General features: G+C 39.7%; 1 protein-coding gene across 6 annotated transcripts in view; it reads left to right on the forward strand.

Moving 5' to 3' along the window:
- DIAPH2 (diaphanous related formin 2) overlaps window positions 1–17965 on the forward strand; it is a 111332-nt gene that overhangs the window by 72295 nt on the left and 21072 nt on the right. For 4 of the 6 annotated variants that reach the window (XM_042478066.1, XM_042478064.1, XM_042478063.1 and 1 more), the window contains 3 exons: window positions 2006–2141; window positions 7941–8036; window positions 9485–13968. In XM_042478066.1, coding sequence (XP_042334000.1) covers window positions 2006–2141; window positions 7941–8036; window positions 9485–9849 — 597 coding nt within the window. In that variant the 3' untranslated portion in view covers window positions 9850–13968. Of the gene's footprint in view, window positions 1–2005; window positions 2142–7940; window positions 8037–9484; window positions 13969–17355; window positions 17469–17965 lie in introns of those variants that run through there. The other 2 variants (XR_006104929.1, XM_042478067.1) reach the window with 2 other exon arrangements.

The raw sequence follows: 17965 nt of genomic DNA on the forward strand, positions 1-17965 counted from the left end.
GCAAAGCATCCCACAGGAAGCTCTCTGTTATTCTCACATGTTTTCTGAATTCAGTCAATTATGCAGCAAAACATTGTTTTGTTTTTGAGCTTGTTTGTTTAAGTTGTGTGTTTATTTTTTGTGGCTGAATTGCTGAGAGATGAATTTTAATGTTTGTTTTGATTGATTGTCATCCATCACAAGAGCCTTTGCTGTCTAACTGGTTATAAAACTACAAACTTTAAAATAAATTAGATAGCATTGCATCTAAATGCCAGCTGCTATGTTCTGAGTTAGTAGAACTTCATGGCAATCATCAAGGAATCCTCATATGCAACTGCTAACTAAGAAGTTAGAAAAGCATCATATTTGCCAAAGCAGTGCTATGTGTTTGCAGCTGCATCTTTCCAACACACACACACACACACACACACATATAATTTTTTATTTCTCTTAATCAGCATGTCATTGATTGTACAATACAATATGCATTCAGTTAATTATATGGTACACATTCAGTAAGCAGAATAAGTACATTAAACTTAACATAATCAGTTTTGTTATCAAAAATATCTCTAATCTTTAAACCATCAATTTAACATTTGTCTTTATATTAAAGGAGGATAAAAACAAATAATTAAACCTGTATAAATCTTAAATAAAGTTTCCCCTGTTGACTATTCTATTTGTTTATTAAATTGAATGTCACTCCTGACCATTATTTTTCCCATTTATCTATGTCCTTTTTGTTTAAGATTGCTGTTAATCTGTCTAATTGCTTCATTTCAAATATTTTATTTTTCCATTCTTCTATATATGGTGTATATGTGGAGAAAACATATATTTTTAATCTAACATTTATTTAATTTCAGTTTGTTCATCTCCTTCTTGCTCCCCAATATGTTCAGATACTCAAAACTGGCTTCACCATGGTCATCTGGGGGATTAAAGTAAATCCTAGCACTGCTCTGACATAACTGACCTCAGCTAAACAGCTTCTTTTTCTTTCCACCTTTCCTTCTACACTGCCTTGTCAAAATGCCTTCACCTGTGAGGTTTTGACAAAATCATACCAATTGGTAAACTGGGAAAACTCTATTTTGAGCCAGCTTGATTGAAACAGATTCAATATATCCCAGAATTAAGTTTGGAAATTGCAATGTAATGGTGAAATGGGTCATCTAGCAGGAAGAAAATCATAGGAGTAAGTAGATTCCATTTCTGGTCAGTTTAGAAAGGCTTAATTTGAGGAGCTGAGAACAGTTTTCAATAAAAGGCATTCAATCATTTGAAAAAAAAAGTTGAGAAAGGAGCTGGTCAGATTACAAGGTAAATTTCAAAAGGTGTGTTCAGTTTTGTACTTATTAAGGCTGTTTCCCTTCATTGTAAATTCCCAGCATTATTTATGTTGTTAGACACATTTCTGGATGAAATCTGATTATCAGCAACAAATTCTCATCTGAAGAGGCAACACAACTCTGTTGGTTTAAGATATTTAAGATGTTGGTTTAAGATATCAGTAAATCTAAGATCTTTCAAAGAATGGTAATCTGGAGGTTCTACATATTCTAAGGCTTTTGTGAATATCTACATGTTATTTTGTTTCCTTTGGAAATACAGTACATTATAGTAGCTTACAATTAAATTGAAAGAGCACAGTGCAATTCAGAACTTCTTGTTGAAGTTGTGTGTGTTTTTTCCAATACGTGATAGGTTGGTCAACTCTTTGTGGGGTCATCCATTAATAATTTTGTAACACAGACAGTCTGCAGCTCGGAGTTGCTATTCCAGACAGGTTTGTATGGCAGAAGTGTATTGACTGAAAGGTGCAGGAGACAGTTTTATTTTAATTTTTCCCCTCTCCTCCTTAGGAATACAGTTGTTCATGTGGTACTTTCAAAGGTGACATGATTTTTTTATTTCAGGCAACTAGAAATACAAGCCAGGGCTGTACAGAAACAAGCTATCCTCAATTTGCTATGCATAAATAATGGAAGAAATCCTGTGTTTCACATCCCTAATGCAGGAGGCACTGAAGGAAAATAACAAGAGAAGAGAGATGGAGGAGAAGATTAAAAGAGCCAAGCTTGCAAAAGAGAAAGCAGAACGTGAAAAACTGGAACGGCAACAGAAGAAGAAGCAACTGATTGACATGAATAAAGGTAAAATAGTATTTGCACTAATGTGGACCAAAATACCCTAAAGACACCAAATCCTCTCTGATCCTAGAAGCTAAGCAAGGTCAGCCCTTGTATGGGAGACTGCCAACAAATAGCAGGTGCTATAGCCTAGGTATTTTAGAGGAGGGCACTGGCAAAACACCTCTGAGTATTCCTTGTCTAAATCCTGTGAAGTTCATGGGGTTGCCATAGTCAATAGGTGACTTGTTGGAACATACACAGTATTTGCACTGGTCTTAGTGATAAATAAGAGATCTGATCAAGACAACACTATTCTCATTAATTAAAAAAAACTTAACTATTTCATGAAAGACTGAGAAACAGGTAGCATTTCTTCAGATACCTTCAGCATACTTTCTGAATGTTTCTTCTGCCAGAGTCACATGCTACATTCTGTCTTTTCCAAGTTGAATTATTGACGTTTACTTTTGTCCAATTAATGTTTTAATTTAATCTGTAAGTATTAAAATATCTTAGTGCTATTTTGTTTTTCAATTATCAGAATGATTCTGGCTAGTAAGCAATCACCCCTATACCAGAGTAAGTGTGACAATTAACATTTTTCTGCTGCTGATTGAGGGGTCCTCACTAGAGCTGAATGTTTTCTTACCAATATTCTTTTTGGATTGACTTGAGGATGGTTAAAACAACAACATTATTTTTATGAGCTGCAAAATGTAGTGCATCGGTGAGCCTCTTTGCAAAGTCATAACCTGAAACGATAAGGAAATTCATATATCATATATATTATCTACAGATTTTTTTATCCATGGATTCAAGCATACACAGCTTGAAAATATTCTGAAAAAAAGTATAAATTCCAAATAGCAACCCTTGATTTTCCGTTTTATATTAGAGACACCATTTTCTTTTTCCTTTATATCTTATGGGACTTGAGCATATATGGATTTTGTTATTCACAGGGGGTCCTGGAACCAAACCCCATCAGATAACAAGGGCCCGCTGTACTTGCTTGTTGGAATTAGAGTATATTGCGTGTGAAGACATTCTGTGGAAGAAAGCAAAAGAAGGAGAAGAAAGACAGAATCAGAAGGTCCCTAATAAATGGGCTTCAAAAATATTTATGCTTCATACTTTATGAATGCTTTATTCTCCATCTCTTTGAATTCTCAGAGCTTAGAAAAGAGATCATATGAATTAGATTGAGAAATTATTTTCCCTTCAGTGATCATTGAAGTTCTGTTGTTAGGTAGAACTTAATCTATTACAATCACAGAACACATAAAATACTAAGTGTGCAACTGTGACTCCTTTTCTACCCAGAGAAAAGAAATGTGAAATACACTTCTAGCAATAATAGCAGCATTTCTCTCTTGGGAAATGTTATGTAAGATGCCAAAGTATATTATTGAATACCAACTCAAATCATACAATTAAGACAACTGAGAAAGCAGGATTACTTGGGCCCTCAATCAGTTAGATATGCTTTAAAATAAAAGTACTAATCAGTAATCATTCTTGTTTTCAAGAAGTGTAATATCCTGTATTCATAATATAATAGTGGCAAAGAAGTTAGTGGTGTCTTTAAGAATTAAGTTTAGGTTCTTTAAAAATTAGTGGAGGCATATATAGCCATAGACTTGTCTGATATCCTAACCCAGTTGTGGCAAACCTATGGCACGCGTGCCAGAGAGGGCAATCAGAGCCCTCTCTGTGGGCACACATGCTGTTGCGTTCACCAGAGTTTGTTACTAGAAAGCCAGAGGAATGTGGCACTTTGCCATAAATAACTGGGTTTTGGGTTGCAGTTTGGGCACTCGGTCTCTAAAAGGTTCGCCATCACTGTCCTTGGTTTCTTCACTATCTTCAACAAAACATAGCCTTTTGCATTTCTAAATTTTGATGACATTTTGACACTGTGTTTACCCTTGAGTCTTGCAACACGAGGGGGGCACTGTTATGCAAATTTGGTTGCATAATCAATTCCTCGCCCCCATGCCCCACCCTAAGACTCGTCTCGTAATGGGTTCAGATCCTGATCATTCTTACCTTATCTTTTCACCCTAAGAAAGCACAGTCGATAATGTGCTTTCCATTTGTATGAAAAAACCATTTGTGTAAAAAAGCATACACATTGGGTCTAAACACAGTGACACAAAATTGCCTTTGGCAATCCATTATTATAATGATACTGAGATATCGTTTTGTCAGAGGATTTTTTTTTCCATTTCAGATTTTAATGTTCATGTTTGGAAACAATTCAGATACCCCACTTTATTTGCTGACTGTGGTGAATTCCCATTTTTATAATATGTTAACTCATGTTCTAGCCTGTCTCTTTCATTGATAGGGACATTACCCTGCTCGAACTTTATTTGGGGAGGGGGGCTATTACTTGGAGGTAGAACAGTTGTGATCAGAAATAAGCCTATTTTCATAGATCATATTTGAAATTCCCAAAACCGATATTTTGATGTTAATTCCTGTTTCCTTTGGCTTCAGGCAACATTATGAATGAGGGAGCTCCAAAAAAAAACCTGGTCATCACTGCCCTGCTCAGGCCTTGAAAACTCAGAGCTGTGGCTTCTGTGGTTGAATCAATTCAACCTCTTCCAGTCTCCTTCTTTTCCTACTGCCCTCCACTTTACCAAGCATTACCTTCCTTTCAGTCAAGCATGTCTTCTCATGGTATGACTAAAGTATGACAGGCTCAGTTCAGTCATCTTCACATCTAAGAGTCCAGGCTTGATTTTGTCCTAACATCTATTCATTGTAAAAGATGTAGAGTTTTTTATATTTGGTCATTTTCTTTCCTTGCATAAAATAATCTTACACTTTGTGCATATAACTAACATGAAAGAAAAACATTAATTTCCTTTTAGGAACAGCAAATTCCAAACTAGCAATTTTTATGCAAATATTATTTAATCAGAAATGGTTTCAGTCTTCATAAGATCCAATTACCGTGGCAATTAAAGTCACCTGTTAACTAGTGATATAAGAATAAAAGGAAGAAGGAGCTGCCTCAATCACAATTACACTGAATTAATTGTTTTGAAAAGTGTATTAACATTCCATTAACACAGTTGAAGATAATAGAATGGAGTTCATTTTTAATAGGCAGCTGACAGCTATCGTGGCGTCAATGATGTCATTTCTGAAGGCACATTAGTATCCCGATAGTTGAATAAGTTCATATCTATTGTGTTCAGAATTACTTTATTGTTAGCATCTCCATTCTAGTCACACTATTTTTATCATAACTGTTTAACAGTCACCATCTTCTGCTAAATTTGTCAGCCAACATCATCTTCAACTTACACACATGATCCTTCAGCATTGGAATGCATGCACTACTGTGGTTACAAGATACATTTTATCTGTAGTGAAACAGCCTTCCCATTAGCTTCAGCATACACCTAAATTGTATGCTTTATTTTATGCCATTGTTGCTTGCAAGGGTATTGCGTATATTTTCTGTACTTAGTGACTAGGAGGTGAATGGAGAAGATACCAAGGAATGAAAAAAATAGTCTTGGCCATCAGAGCTAAAAATTGTTTATTCAGACAGAATAACTTTGTGTATGGGATATCAGATCATCAGGTTGTTGCAGTGTGTCTTCAGGACATTTCTGATTTATGGCAACCCTAAGGCAAACCTGTCACAGAGTTTTCCTGGCAGAATTTATTCAAAGGGGTTTTGCCCTTTCTTCTTAGGCTGAGAGTGTGACTTGCCTGAGGTCACCCAGTGGGTTTACATGGCCAAGTGAGGATTTGAACCGAGTTCTCTCAGTATCTGTGAGAATTGAGTAAGTTCAGAACTGAAGTTTAATTATCAGTCAGTGGTATCTTGAAGCAAAACTTTATTGAAGATAAGAGTCAGCCTTACCATAACACTTTTAAGTCAGATCTAAATCCCCTTTTCCCAAACCCCCAAATTAAAACCTCCAAACTTTACAGCCCCTCCTCTTCTCGACGGCATGCAAACTCACCTTCCTCCCAGTTTCCAAGAAGCCCCCTCCAGCCACCAGTTTTCCTCTTTCTCCCTTAACCTTGAGATGGTGCACATCTTGCCCATCTCCACACCCCCACCTTTACATTTCTTAATCCATTCCCAAAATATCATGCAGCTGCTAGAACTAGAACCATCTAGAAGCATTTAACACAATCTGTACTATCACTTATAACATTGTTGTTGTTATTTTCCAACTCTTTTATCAACTTCGAATTATTTCAATTATATGAAAGAACCTAGTTTTGACAGTCTGCCCCCTCAAAAATCAAGCCCCCCTATGCAATGACCTTAGGCTTATGTGGATAAGCAGTATGAAATGCATTGATTAATCTACCTGTCCTTATACAGTGGATCCTTGTTATACGCTGGGGTTTGGTTCCAAGATCCCCCGTGTATAACAAAATCCGTGTATGCTCAAGTCCCATTAAGTATAATGACATAGTAAAATGGTGTCCCTAATAAAAAATGGAACATCAAGGTAAATTTATACTTTTTTGGAACATTTTCAAACCATGTATGCTTAAATCCGTGTATAAAAAATGCGTGTATAAGAAGGGCCGATTGTATGCTTATATTTAACCCATTCATCACAGTCAATAGGAAAATGTTTCCAGTAAACTAATATTTGAGTTGATCCTAAGTAGCCTAGAGTCCAGTATTTTTGAAATCTCAAAATGATGTTCTCCATCAATCAACATGGGTAGCGGGGGGGGGGGTCTTCACTCCTCCAAGGACCTCTGGGCACCGCCAGTTTTAGCAGGCTGAAATGGAAAGCAGGATGAACATGTCTATAAGTTTTTGGCAAAATAAGCTCAGCAGTTACTTCTTCTAACAACCATTTGACTACAAAATGGCCAACATATTTAGGCCCCAGTTTTTTGGAAGGGTGTCTGGATTTAAGATGTTTAGCAGTCAAATACACTTTTCCCCCAGAATGTAAATTCCATGAAGGTTTTTGGTGTGCATCAGCAAATTTTTTGTAGTTTCTTTTGGCTTCTTCTATAGCCCTTTCTATCTGAGGCCAAGAGTATTTTAATTTATCTATCCACTGGGTGACAGGCACTGGGTCTGTTGGATAAGGTGGGCAACAGCTTAGGTTCACACCTCAAAGAGTGAATGTCCTGTATCTTTGAAGCAACCTCTTCATGTGGCAGCAATTCATACCAATTATCCTGTAAATGATTGACATAGCATCGCAAAAATTTTTCCAAAGAATAATTGAAGCAATATGGAAAATATTTGTACAAAACACTTTAGCAAAAGAAGGAGGTGTTTTATCCCCAGATGAAGAATTATAATTTTGGAGGGTAGAGTAATAAGAAGATACTAGTCTCTGGTGATGGGGATCACTTGGGGGAAGGGGGGGGTTAAAAAAAGAGAGAAAAGAATTGAAAAATGAATTAGTGATATAATTAATAGTATTATACCTTTGTAATTATGAAAAGTATATGGTAAAAGAAATATGAATTAGATTTAGATAAAGTATTAAAGAAGGGGATACGATGTGATATAGCATTAGTTATAATACTAATAAAGATTAATTAAAAAAAAGAAAGAAATATAGTGCTTCCAGGCAGCAAGAGTGGGGCATCTGGCTTCCTTGTTTTAGGACCTTTCTAAGCAGTACTAGTTATTGACCCCATATATAAGTCAACCTAGGATTTTAGGGTCAATTTTGGGGCATAAATTTTTTGATATATAGTCGAGTATATATGGTATTTGTAATTTAGTGTTTTAGTATCATTATGACCTTATTATTGCATTAATTGCAAAGAGACTAATTTTATTTCCTCTGCTATTCACAGAGGGTGATGAGACTGGAGTGATGGATAATCTTCTTGAGGCACTGCAATCTGGGGCAGCATTCAGGGATCGCAGGAAGAGAATGCCAAGAACTCAAGGTAGAAAATATATATACCTTTTTTTGCAGAGAGATGTGATACCAAGTGTTCAATGTGAAAATGTGTAAAATATATTTGGAGAACATTTTTATGATTTTTATTGAAAGTGCCTTTAGGTTTAGATATGAAATCTTAGCAGGGCATATAAATATACTGGTACTCACATATTTTAATATGTAACTGTAATAATTGCAGCTGTTATACTTGTAACTAATATGTAGCTATAATGGAAAAGATCAACCATTCTACACAGACACAACAGTGTTCCTTCATACATGTAAATAAGTCATCACTCCACAATTTCTGCAACGTCACTATAATCAGTAAAATTATATCATTACAGTTGTCCCTTGACATTTGTGGCTTTGACACTTGCAGTTCCGTTGATTCCCGAGGCCAAGGCTACTGTGCACACACTCCTCCTCCTCTTCCCTCCCGGGCTTATCCCCTGGGGAGGGTAAAAGCCCAGGAGGAAAAAGCTGGGAAGGGTGTGCGCGCCAATCCCGCCCCTTTCCAGGATGGAGAGCTGCCTTTTTTCCCAAGCAGCTCTCTGCCTTGGGCAGGGGTTTGGGGAAAATACTCCCCCACCCTTTTCTAGGTCAGGGAGCTGTCTGAGGAAAGACAGCTCTGATCCATCGGGAAGGGGTTTGGAGAAACTAATCCCTCACCCTTTTCCAGGACAGTGCCTGGGGGAAAGTCAACTCTCTTGCATTGGGAAGGGGTTTGAGGAAAGCGAATGTGCCCTCCTTCCTGCCATTCCAAGGCTTCAGAGAGCTCTCACCCCCCACACACACACACACCCAATTTTATTTGTGAATTTTAACTTTCACAGAGGTTTTGTGCGCCCAACCTCCATGAATGTCAAGGGTTGACTGCATATGGCTCCTCATTTAATGATTGCCTATCTTTATTAAAGCAAAAATCTTGTTACACTGTATCAACACCTTGTGTTTATATAAAACTATAAAAATGTCATTTACTATTGGAACAAGACTAGCATATTGTTGGGTATTCAATGCTTGCACAATAGACTCTTATTTTCCAGTTTTGAAAACAGTCTTCATACTACGGAGTCTAAGTCCTCCAAAAAGGACAAGGTGAAGAAAAGGCTAGGTCAGACTCTGATTCGAAGAAGAATTCGAGCTCCCTCAAGGAAACGGGGTCTAAGTCCTCTTCTAAGTCTTCCAAAAGGAAGCATTCTGCAGACAAAGAGGTCTCTTCCCATACCATGAAGCCCCGAACGGAGTCTTAGTCCATAGGCCAATCCATGTCTGGAGGTTGTTCCAATTCGCCGGTACCTAAAAGGGCTGCTTCAGTACCAAATAAAACCAAGAAACAAGGGCACGCCCTCACCCAACAGGCCTTGGCACAAGTGCCAGCTTCTTCTGTTTCCCATGCCACTTCTGTCAAGGAACTCACGATCCACCAAATCTCTGACCCCGATTCAGGTTCCAAGAACTTGGAACTTCTAATCCTGACACCGCATCCTGATGACTGGTCCTGTGTTTGCCGCTCTCCAACTCCGGTTCCTTTAGAGGAAGAAGGTGGTGACTATTTTTATGGCAGTGAGATGGACAGATACTACATGTCCATTGATCAGGACATCATCTGCCGTCGCTTTGGTTGTCACAAGTCATCTACTGTGACCTCGGCTGCTGTAGCAGCTCCTTCCTCGGTCCTGGCTCCGCATTCGACAGTGGTAGTGACTACTCAGATGAGTCAGTTGAGAGACAGGTCTTCATCTCCACTCCTTCTTCTGAATGAGGACACTCTGCATTCAGACCATGAAGGCTTTCATCGCGGGGGCTCCTGATCTTCTCAGGCTGGTTCTGTCTCCTATGATGTGGTTCCAGTGAGTTCCCCCCAAGAACTTTACTAGCCCGGCTCCTCGCCTCCTACGGACAATGTTTGCTCGTTTGCCGAACACATCATCAAGATAAGCAATGCCCTAGAGTTAGAGGTCACTCGTACAGATGAAGATGCTGCAGATGCCATTGAGAGATGCATCCATGGCAAGGTCCCTAGCCCAGCTTCGATCCCATTCCTGCCTTCATTGGAACAGATAGTCAGGCGCTCCTGGAATGCTCCAGTCTCCACTGTTCCTTCTGCTAAGAAGATAGAGTCCTTGTACAGGATCTCACTGTCTCAGTCTTCTTGGCTCTTCTCACACCCAAAGCAGAACTCGGCCACTGTTGAGGTATCTCACTCCAAAGACTTCCACCTGTCCAGTGAACAAGGAAAAAAAGATTACCAAAAAGATTGATGATTTACCAAGAAGGCTTATGTTCTTCGGTTTTGGGGTTGAAAGTGGCAAACTACAGTGCCTGTTTGGGAGCCTACGTTCAGTACCTGATGGAACATGTCTTCCCCGTCATCCCGGAGGTACCAGTTGACATATGGGTACTTCTCACTGAGTTGAGAGACGAAGCTCATTCTGTTGGGGGGATGGCTCATAACTTCCACTCGCCACGCTACAGATTGTTCAGCCAAGTCTATAGCTGCTTCAATCACGCTGAGAAGACATTCCTGGCTCCGGGCGTTGGACCTCAACCCCAATGCAAAGTCCACCATTGAGGACATGCCATTTGACAATGCTGGCTTATTTCACAAGGAGTCAGATGCCTGAACTATAAATACCGTATGAAAGAGGCTGCTAAGAAACACGGTATGTCTGCTCCAACCCAGTCTTCCCTCCATAAGAAGTTTGGTAATAGGCGCCAACAGGCCAGGGTCAGCATTCATTCCAACAGGACTGCCCATACCAACAGCAGAAACACCACAGACAATGCTACCCTTTTCAGTCTTCCTCTTCTTCTGCTGGACTCCGCCAGCCCCCTTCTCAATACCGCAAAAGCTACCGCAAACAGGATACTGACCAGGGTAAGAAGAAATTTTGAAGGGTTGCTGCACACTTCGTCTCTTCTGTCCATTCCTTCCTTGATATTTTAAGGCCTTTTTATAACACCTGGGCCACGATAACTTCCGATTTTTGGGTCCTGGACATTGTCTGCAGGGGGTTATGCCCTTGAATTCGAAGAGCTCCCCATTTCCACCCCTCCCTCAGACACCCTTCTTGATGAAGTACACAAACTCTTGTTAAAGGGGCCATTTCACCCCTGGACTCCTCACAGGCTCCCAGTTGCTTTTTTCCCAGATACTTTACTGTTCCGAAGACCGATGTCGGTCTCACACCCATTTTGGACCTCCGACCCCATAATGTTTATTTGATTTACCATCATTTCCATATGGTAACTCTTGCTTCTATTTTGCCCTTGTTGTACCAAGGCCTGTGGTTTACAATGATCGATTTCAAGGACGCTTATTTCCATGTCTCAATTTGAGAGAATCATCGGAGTTTCTTGTCCTTTGCCGTTGGCACTGACATGTATCGATACAATGTCCTTCCCTTCAGTCTGACCATGGCCCCAAGAGTCTACACCAAGTGCATGGGTCCAGTGGTGGCTTATCTCCATCGGAGGGGGACCAGGGTCTTCCCGTATCTAGACGACTGGCTCTTCGCCACTCCCTCCAAGAACTAATCGCAAAGAGATGTCGGGTTCTCCTTGTCTCTCCTTGCCTCTCTCGCTCTCGTGGTGAACTTGGACACCTCATCCCAGTCAGGCAGATCAGGTTCATCAGTACCATCCTCAACTCCGAAGACTGCATTGCCTATCTACCGGCAGATTGGTTTTGAGCCCTTTGCACGGCAGTTCAAATCTGCCTCTCTCACAGAAGAGTGGCAGCTTGCGATATCCAAGTGGCCCTGGGACACATGGCCTCTACGACCTTCGTTACTCCATGGGCAAGACTTTGGCTTCAACCTCTACAGACTTGGTTCTTATCGACCCTCAGACAGACCCGACAACACGGTACCAAGACCTCTCCGACGGTGGCTCGACTCCCAGAACGTTTGCATCAGCATGCCTATTTTTGCCACCCCAGACCCAGACCACGCTGAACACAGATGCATCCTTGGAAGGATAGGGGACCCACACCACAAACTTCATCATCAAGGACAAGTGGTCCCACCAAGAATGAAGTCTCCACATCAATGCTCTGGAGATGCTCACAGTGAAAAAGGCTCTGAAGGTTTTCGAGACGGACCTTGTGGACAAGGTAGTGCTTCTGTTCACCGACAACACCACGGCCATGTACTACCTCAACAAACAAGGAGTCACCAGATCCCCGACCTTGCTAGAGATCACCCTTCGAATCTGGGAATGGTGCATACCATGACACATCTTCACTTGCCAGAAGAAGAGAACGACCTTGCCAGGTCTTCCACCACTTGCCATGAATGGATGCTCCATCCCGAGTCCATGACCGATCTCTTCCACCAGTGAGAGACACCGCAGATCGACCTGTTTGTGGCCAACAACAACAGATACTGTACCCAGTTTTGTTCCTAGTCACGAGCACACAGCTCCCTCGGAGATGGATTCCTCTTCACCTGGTCAGGAGAAATGCTCTATGCCTTCCCTCCATTTCCATTCATCACAAGAGTGGTGTCAAAGATGATAGTGGACTGCTCAGATGCCATCCTGATCACGCCTTGCTGGCCGAGACAACCTTGGTTTCCATCCCTGCTCCATCTGTCCCAGAGGGAATTTCTCCAGCTTGAATTCCGTCCTGACCTTCTTACACTTACACTCCAGAAAGGTCGGGTTCAACATCCAGACATGAACAGTCTTCCGCTGGTGACCTGGAGTCTCTGTCCTTAGAGTCGCTCCCTGCCTTGGTACAGATGGTAATCCTGGCTGCCCTGAAACCTGCCACAAAAGAAATCCTATGCTTCCAAATGGAAGAAGTTTGTGGACTTTCTTTCTGCAAGAGACCTCTCTCTGTCCCGGGAACTGACGTCGGTGGTGTTGGAGTTCCTGATGACACTTCTGGATTCAGGGCTGTGCTTCACTTCCATCAAGTGTTATCTTTCTGCCATCTGTTCCCATTACCAATTTGAGGACAGGCCTTCCTTTTTCAAAGACCCTTTTGTGACGAGTTTCCTGAAGGGTTGCAACAACCTCCATCCTCTGGCTGTGCTGTCTTGTTTGCATCCAAGCCTTTTGAACCCATGGCCACTGCTGACTTGAGACTGCTTTTCTTGTGGCTATCACCTCTGCCCGCCATGCAGGCGAACTCTGTACTTTGTGAAGGGATCAGCTTTTCCTTCGGTTCCATAAGGATTGTCCTCCCTACCGACATCACCTTTTTACCTAAGGTGGTGTCTTCCTTTCATATGTGTCAGGACATTGTGCTGCAAATCCTAGCTTCGAATCTGATTAATACCGCATGCCATTTTCACACCTTGGGCTTTCAGAGGGCCTTAGCCTTCTATTTGGACAGAACTATGGGTTCAAACCATTCCGAAAGACTGTTTCAGTGCTATTCGGAACCGAAAAACCTGTGGCTGTGCAGAGATTTTCTAAATGGGTGTCTGGTACCATCCACTTCTGCTATGAATTGTTGGATAGACCTCTCCCTGCCAGGGTTCGGGCTCACACCTCTAGGGTGCTAGCGACATCCTCCGCTTTTTTGACTGGGGTACCGCTGGAGGATGTCTGCAAAGCTGCTGTTTGGTCCCATCCCCTGACTTTCATCAAACACTACAGGCTGGACACCAGGGCCAAACAGGATGCAGCTTTTGGGATGGCTGTGTTGGTTTCTGGTTTACATTGATTTGTTGCATTGCAATCTATGTAAATGTTCATTTTGTGCTTTAGTTGAAATGCATTGACATGACATGACCCTTTGACTAATGCCTTTGTGTTATGATTGATCAAATTGCATTTGAATTCAATGTTTGGTTACCTGACATTCTTGAATGTTACTTTTTAAGAATGCCTCAAACAAGGTATTGCTTGGTTCAACAGTTTATTTGTTGTTTAATAAACATAATGTTGTTTGAACCTAACTGTGTGTCATGACACTGTCTCCTCCACTGACCTAAGCTTGTCAGTCTAATCCATTTGTATGATTTGCAGAGACCACGAAGAAGAAGGACAGGTTACTCACCTGTAAAAGTATTTCTTTGAGTGGTCATCTGTGAATACATACAAATCCCGCCCATCCTTCCCTCAGTGTCTTGCTCATCACTATCTCACTCCTGTGTCACTTTTACGTGGCGTAAAATTTCGGAACTGGGGAAAGAGCGGAAACGCATGGTGGAGCTACCAACAAAAAGTTACAAAAAGTTTTAAAGTAAACTTTGCCCAGTGATTCCAGAAGTTTCCAAGCTAAACTGCACAGGCACAGTAGAATCCATTAGTATGTATTCGCAGGTGACCACTCGAAGAAATACCATTACAGGTGAGTAACCTGTCCTTCAAATACAGAGGCAGAGTCCATTCAAATTCTGAAATCTGCCAACAAATACGGATTAGAGATTATAGTTCAGAGGTTGCCCATAATGAGGTATCTTCTTCTTTCTAGTGTAGAGTTCACATGGAAAAGATATTAAGAGCCTTAAGAAAAATTGTGTTCTAAATCATTGAAAGAAATTATTAGTTGTTGTGCTGGAATTATTTCAGCAGAACTGAACTGAGTAGGCAGCATGTCACTGGATTCTGCATGTCTGTGCTGATCATAAAAGTGAAATTAATGAAGTAAATTAACTCTCTTAACTTGCTCATTGTGTATCCTGAATTGGTAGAACTTCCCTTTATGTTGTTATTCTCAAGGTATTTCTGTACACAATCAAGACTCTGCATGTGAAACACATCATTCTGTCCATATTCATTGAAATGTTAGTATAAGCTAAGAGCATGGAATGAGTAGGATTTTCCTCTTCATATAGAGAGTAAATATCAAAAATATTTCTAATCTATCTACAATTAATGATATATTCTACTTTCAGAGAAAAAACGTATGTCAAATAGTACTGTGATGACAAGGCACATTAGTTTAATTTTTCTGTTATGTTTCGGGTCTGAATTGATTCACATCTTAACTGTTCTAAAGGTGTTTTCTTTTCTCTGCCTTCCCTCTTTTCTTTCTTCTTTGTGTGTAAACACCATACAGCTTAAAACTGGAAATCCCACCACAGTATCACAAAGTGGATTTTAACACTTCAAAGCTAATGATTCCCTGACAAATTTATAACATAATTAAAATTATAATCATATTGTTATTGCAACATTGTAAAGTAAACTGAAATGACTATTTTATAAGATAGTAATAGTGGAGGAAAGAGGATATTTTAAAACTAGAAACTAGAACCCATATTGTCTTATAGATCAGATCAATTAAAATCTTAATTGATTTTTTTGTGCCAAATCTGCCAAATCATTCAGCCACTTGCATTAAAATACATATAAATATTACACTACCCAGTATATGTAATATTTATATCTAATAAAGCCATTTTTCTCTCCTATTTTTAGAAAATTATTTTAAACGGATTTCCTATTAGAAGATAGAATAAACAATATAGTTGGTACAAGTGTTAATAACAATTAGATATAAAAAATTCATTAAACTGTTCAAGTCAATCATAGTAATTGATGTTTTTTGCACGTAAGAGAGTAAATTCGTCAAAGAACTATTTACAGCCCCAAACAATGTTTTTGAAGGTGGATTATCTGTTGCATTGTGTAATTCAACAACTGAAAAAAATAACCGATTTCTCCAATATTGCCGGAATAAAGAATACCAAGTGGAATCAGTGGATGGAGTGGCTATACTTCAACATTTCCTCAGAGGCTAAAGTAATCCAAAGTGTAGGCAAGCAGGACATACCCACACACCTATAATGGCTCCTTGTACCATTTCTTGTTGTGACTGTGGCTCTGGAAATGTGAAACGTTAGTTATTGCTATTAATGTCTGCATCTGGCACAATGCTGCTGTAGACAGCAGGGGGAAGAGTTTGCCAAATAACCAGGCTCTGAGAAACATATACGCATGCATATGAATGTACGTGTGCATACACACACAAAAATTTCATTACCAATGACAAATCAAAGCTGAAAGTTTGCTTTGCCTGTTGTCATTCATTGCCATTCATATTTAGAAAGTAGACTGCTGTGATAATTGATTTGATGGTCCAGCTTGAGTAGAAGCACTTCTGGGCATAGCAGGCCTCAGAGATGCCAGAAAAGAAGAAAGGTGGGAATGAAATAATGCACTACTGTCTCCTTAGAGGCATGTGGCCCAGTTTTGAGAGAGAAAAAAAACATCCTTTCAAAGAAGGGGGAGGAGAATTCTTGAAGAGCTCAGTAATAAAATACAAAAATGACCAGATACCCTCTGTTCTATAAAAATAGGCATGCAAAAAGAGACAATGTGAGTACAGATTTTACTGGCAGGAGAATAACGGAGGAATGCTGTGCATATAATCTGATTGTTAATGGAATGCATCTAGGGGAGTAGCTCTTTCTCCCTCTCCCCTTGCTGTTCTTTGAGTCAGGACAGAACTGATCCCCCTTTTATAAAGGCTTTTAATTTTTTTAGCTGTTCGGCGTAGAATTAATGGCTGAAAGGCCAACAAAATCCCCACAATAATTTAGTTTGAAAGGCAGTGTATATGCCCAGGATTATACGAACACCTTCTAAATTTATTTGTACAAAGCATTATTTGACAATGAATATTTTCTCTTGAATAGGGGAGGTAGTGTGCTTATCCATACCTTCCCTCCTTCCAGCTGATATGAATAACTTAGAAAGCTAAAGTAACATATGGAGGGGAAATAGATAAGAAAGGTACTCAATTCAATGCATGACTTCTTAATCCCAACAACTAACTCAACCATTTACTCTGTCATCAATTCAGGGAATGAATTTCTATGTTTTTAAAAGGTGCTATTATTAATCTTGTAAAAAACAACAACCTGGGATTCACTCTGAGTCCCAGTTTTGGGGAAGGGGAATAAAATAATAATAATAGTAATAATAATAATAACAACGCAAAACTGAATGAAAGCTGTAAGCTATCCCAACACAAATTTTAATCAGAAATATTTTGACTTCAGAAAGGAGTAGGGAGCATTTGTTTCCCAGCAAAAGAATTGTTGTCTTTTAACCAGGTAAATTTCCACTCTGATTTCAACTTCTCTATTTTTCTACTGTCTGACTCTTGGCTCCTTCATAAAAGGCAAATCTTTATTAATTAGTCTTAAATTTACTGTGGTAAAACAGTAGCACAATACATTTCCACACTACCATGTGAATCACCTGGCGACTTAGATGGATAGAAAATGAAATATATTTATTTGATTAATTCCTGTGAAAATAAGAATGCAACAATCTAGGAAATTAATAAATTTAAAGAGAGGCACAATATAAGTATAAAACAAAATGTTCACCATGTTGTTGTGTGCCTTCAGTGTTTGACTTAGAATCATAGAATCGTAGAATTGGAAGAGACCACCTTGCTCCCTCCTCAATATGACATCCAGAGCAAACCTATCATGGAGGTTGTTCCAAGCTTCGTTCCAAGGTTTGTTTTCTGGCAAGATTTGCCTATGCTTTCCTCTGAAGCTGAGAATGTGTGACATGCCCAAGGTTACTGAGCAGGTTGCCAAGCCGGGATTTCAACCCAGGTCTCCAGCATTATATGGATGGCAAAGGGGTGTAGTGAGGTGTGATATTTAGTATAAAATAAGTAAAGTGTTACAACATATATTTGTATGAAGAAAGTGTAACAATTTGTATTGTAAAATTTAAAAATACTAATAAAAAAACTATATTATCTATTATAACTACACTACAGATGGCTCTAGTACATAGCCCAATAACTGGCCACAATTATAGTGGGGGGCTTTGTGGGTTTTTCAGGCTATGAGGCTGTATTCTAAAAGAGTTGATTCCTGAAGTTTTGCCAGCAGCTGTGGCTGGCATCTTCAGAGAATGCTGGCATGGAAGAGAGTGAGGTATATATACTGTTGGTTGAGAGGAAGTAATTTACATGTTAATCTGTGTATTGTTCTGTTGTGG

The sequence above is a fragment of the Sceloporus undulatus genome, chromosome 7 (genome assembly GCF_019175285.1).
Source record: "Sceloporus undulatus isolate JIND9_A2432 ecotype Alabama chromosome 7, SceUnd_v1.1, whole genome shotgun sequence".
NCBI lineage: Eukaryota > Metazoa > Chordata > Lepidosauria > Squamata > Phrynosomatidae > Sceloporus > Sceloporus undulatus.